Source organism: Populus euphratica, unplaced genomic scaffold, assembly GCF_000495115.2.
Source record: "Populus euphratica unplaced genomic scaffold, PopEup_1.0 scaffold318.1, whole genome shotgun sequence".
NCBI lineage: Eukaryota > Viridiplantae > Streptophyta > Magnoliopsida > Malpighiales > Salicaceae > Populus > Populus euphratica.
In genome coordinates, this window is record NW_011500003.1 from 554,940 (window position 1) to 559,042 (window position 4,103).

The 4,103-nt window shown below is 35.6% G+C and overlaps 1 protein-coding gene across 1 annotated transcript; it reads right to left on the bottom strand.

Annotated features, from left to right (window-relative positions):
- Positions 1–282: 282 nt before the first annotated feature.
- Positions 283–1,181, bottom strand: LOC105141007 (RING-H2 finger protein ATL78-like). The gene has a single exon (XM_011048071.1). It carries the CDS (start codon positions 1,143–1,145, stop codon positions 468–470), a length of 678 nt encoding a protein of 225 aa, XP_011046373.1. The 5' UTR covers positions 1,146–1,181; the 3' UTR covers positions 283–467.
- Positions 1,182–4,103: the final 2,922 nt, after the last annotated feature.

The window sequence follows — 4,103 nt, forward strand, 5'->3', positions numbered from 1 at the left end:
TACTGTATATTATACTGCAGCAATACTGTCCTTTGTAGGTCTAGCACTAATACTGAGACTTGGCATTCTTTTATTATTAGTAAAGAGAAATCTTTAGCTAATTCGCTCACCTTATTGGCCTTCCACAGTAAGACAAGGGAGTTTTTCAGTGATTTTCCTTCTCCGCTTCCTATAGCCAGCATATTGAACCAGCTAGGTGTTTGAGTGATCCTACATGGTTCCAGGTCCTTCAAGTTCTGTTTTTGGCCTGTAATTCTGATTTAAGAACTACTGTTTAACACATTGTGAGGAAAGAAAAATTGTGCATTATGTTAACAATTTCAAACTGCTAAAAATTTACGTGTACTGCACTTCTTGTGGATGGTAGCCTATAACCTGTGGCAAATTAAGGCCTTTAAGTATCATCCTTCAAGGGGCAGGGCTAAACATATTATACAATAACAAGTGAAAAAAAGAAAGGAAAATTCTTAGCTATTTTCCCTGTAATCTCTTATCAAACCTTCAGGTTCTAGTGGCAATATGCTCACAATGGTTTCTTGTACTGGTAGAGAAGGTCCTGATGTGCTAGCCTGGCGACAACCAATAATTTTTTGACATGTCTCTATCAGGCAGTGCCTGCATGTAGGGCAGGATGAGTGGGAGCCAAGCCACTTATCAATGCATTTGACATGAAATCCATGGTGGCACTTAGGAAGAAGCCGCACACGCTCACCAGTAGTGAACTCTGAGAGGCATATTACACACTCTGTGTCAAGGCCAGGCAGGTTCAAGTCACTTGAGTAATTTACCACTGGGAAAGACTTTAATGCTCTTCGATTCACTCCAGTGTTTGCTAACTGAGTCGAGGGATTCGCAGCAGATTCTGAAGCTGCTATATTAGAGCACCTTAATGCACATCTAATGATTGAATTTAGACCCAGTGAGCAAATCAGTGCACACAACAGAACTGAAAGGACCATAACAACATTCGCATCAAAGCTACTGCCAGTGCCAGAGTAAGGTTCAGATGGGGCACTGTTTCCAGGAGCTGGAGGAGTTGCTGTGTTTGTTGATTGATAAAGAGGGGTATGTAATAGCAATCTTCTTGAGTAGTAGTCCCCAAGAAAATCTTGAAAGAGTTGAGTAGTTGAAGTAGAAGCAGACATGTTCAGATGGCTTGGACTTTGGAGGGTTAAGACAGAAATATTTGTAGGTGGTTGCATATTGATGTTATATATATATATATATAGGGAAAGTCTAAAGGATCCAATTTTCCACTTGATCTTTGATATAATATTCACAATTATTACACTAATGAAACTATAATTTCAAATATTCTGAGGGTTTTAGCACGCAACAAGTCATTATCTCTTATTTTATGTAGATCTCTGACATGTGGATGCTCCACTGAACTTTTTGTATTTTAATGGGTTTTCTTATCAAACTGGGGCCATTCCACTTGCTTCTGTTCAGACAACTACATGTATCAATTTCATTTCAGGAATCAAAACCTCAAAATGCTGTCAGGGACCCAGAAAACTCCAGGAAGGACTCACGAAGGTTCCTTGGCTTAAGGTGACATGAAAAATATGATTTCGAAGTCAATTTAAATGAGCTTTTGTACACTTTTTTATAAGATAGAGGTCCTAGTTTTCATTTTCAATTTGATTCCGGAATTGTTTTGAGTCAGACACAACTCAATTTTGATTAAGCACAAATCAGTTAACAGATATGCAGCTAGTCACTAAACTGATTTGTCTCTCTGTAGCAAATTCACTTTATTTTTCCACCCCCTTTTTGCTTGGCCTTTAGGATCTTAATTTATCCTTTTCAGTGTGCCGAATCGACCTTAGCTAATAGATTAGCTATTGAGTGGTTTGCCTCTCAAATTCTAACTAGCTGCAGTAAACATTCTGTGTGAAACCTGCTAATAAGAAGTTCATAGTTTTTTTCTTCTCTTTTAGCATAACCTGAGTGATCTGTCTGCATCTCAATAATTATGCAACCTCCACTAATTGGGAGGACATGACACTCCCAACTGTAAGCCACAACCTTGTGTTCAAGCTCCATTTCACATTGGTAGCATCATGGCTCTGTTCTTAATATTATACTAACCTCAACATTCTTGTATATCTGTTATGTTATCTTGATGGGCTCCCGTGCGTCACCAGCCTTCGATTATACTTAGAGAAGAATCATAAAAGTTAGATTTGGGAATGGTACTAAAGATCCCATTTTTTGTTGGTCTGCAATCTGTGATCTTTTGCCACACAAGTAGGTTGATTGTAATCCAAATATGTTCTATTTATTAGCTTCTTCATGTGGCTGTAAATTAAAGCAATATTCTTAACTAGATCTTCAACGAATCTGTGGTAATACAAAAAGTCATGTTAGTGCTTGATGAAAATGTTAAAAATTTGAAGGCTAATGTGAAGGCTAGTGTGAAACAATTTTGCATATTGCATTATAACGCCAAAAGGAGAGGCTATTTGTTTTTTTTTTGGAAAATCTACGTGTCAAAAGATAATCTGAACTAAAAAAGACTGCATGACCCAGGAAGATCCAAGCTAGGCCACAAAGTCACAGCTTCTCTAGTCATGCCTTGTTTTGCAAAACCATCGGCCATATGGTTAGTATCGTGCCAAACACGAGAGGAAGATACCGATCCCAAATATGAAGAGAATCTAGATGCAGAACTGTTATTTAACTGATACTATACTTTTCGGATTGATCTTATAGATTTATGTGTACAAAAAGTTGCTCAATGGGGCCAAGAGAGCAAGTGGGGGAACACTTTTCTCTTTCTTTTAGCTAAATGGCAACAAGAGAGATCCGCTGGCTTAAAGGATTTCTTTTGATTTTCTTTGTACAATAAGTAACACTACTGGTGATCCTTATCTCTTTTTTAATTGGGTTTTATTAGTAAATAATATAAATTATATTTTTTGATTTAAAATTTAAAATTAAGATATATTTTAAAAAACGTAAATTATATATTGATATCTTACTTATTAACTTAAATTTCTAAATTAAGATAATTTTTTAACAGGTGAATTAGTTTGTTGTTGCATTTGTCGTCCAAAGAAGTAGAGCTGGAGAGGTGGATCATCATGTTTTCTGATGCACGTTCTGCTCTCTTACTTGGGTCTCACAGTGATGAGCATTGGTCTTGTTTTACTTGATTGTTGGTTCTATGAATGTGGAAAGCAAAATTTAAGTGGGAAAGTTCTATTAGCAAACATTCTTGCATGCCATGTTTGAAATTGCTACGTTTCAAAGTGTCTTTTAATTCAAAAACTATAGGATTGATTTTTTTTTCATTCTAAATTAAGTTTTTTTCTAGATATTTTTCTAATAATCTTGATATAAACATAATCATAGAAAAAACCCTAAATGTATTCTACTTGCATTATATTATCAATCTCACAAAATTATACGCGCAAAGTTAGCAGTAGGTACGTAGTTTGTTCTATTCTCTCATAGAGGTAGCTTTATTCAAACTTGAAACCTTATCTCTGTGTATAGGATGTCTAGATCATTATGTGAAGAGTCAAAAGGGATCAAACTTTTAGATTAGGCCATGTTTTACAGCTGAAAAAAAAGTTGTCATAGTAAACAATAACAAAATGATTGAAAATTATAAAATAATCTTCAAAATTATATATTTTTTAAAATCTTCGATGTTTTTTTCTAAATCCCAAAGAATAGGAGCAGAAAAATCTGAAACCATTCAAATGTGTTTATGCTTTTGTTAAATTTATTATTTTCGTTGATGCCTTGTGATCCTTGACAAGGCAAAGTGTGTTGCAGTTTTAATGGAGAATGTGCGACTTGACAAATATTTGGATTACTCTCTCTCTCTCTCTCTCTCTATATATATATATATATATATATATATATTTTCTTGTCTCCCATGTGTTATTATCCCCATATTATAGCAAGACCTCTTAGTAGCATGCCCCGATCCAATGAGAAAATCTTGCTTGAAGGACTTGGCAAGAATATTAAAAGGAAGTAAAACATTTGTGCTGCAATCACCTTGGCTAGCTGCAGTTCGCTTGCGCCACCACAGGTTATGGGGGAAGACTTCATTGCATGTTAAGCTAAGAACAAGATCATGCATC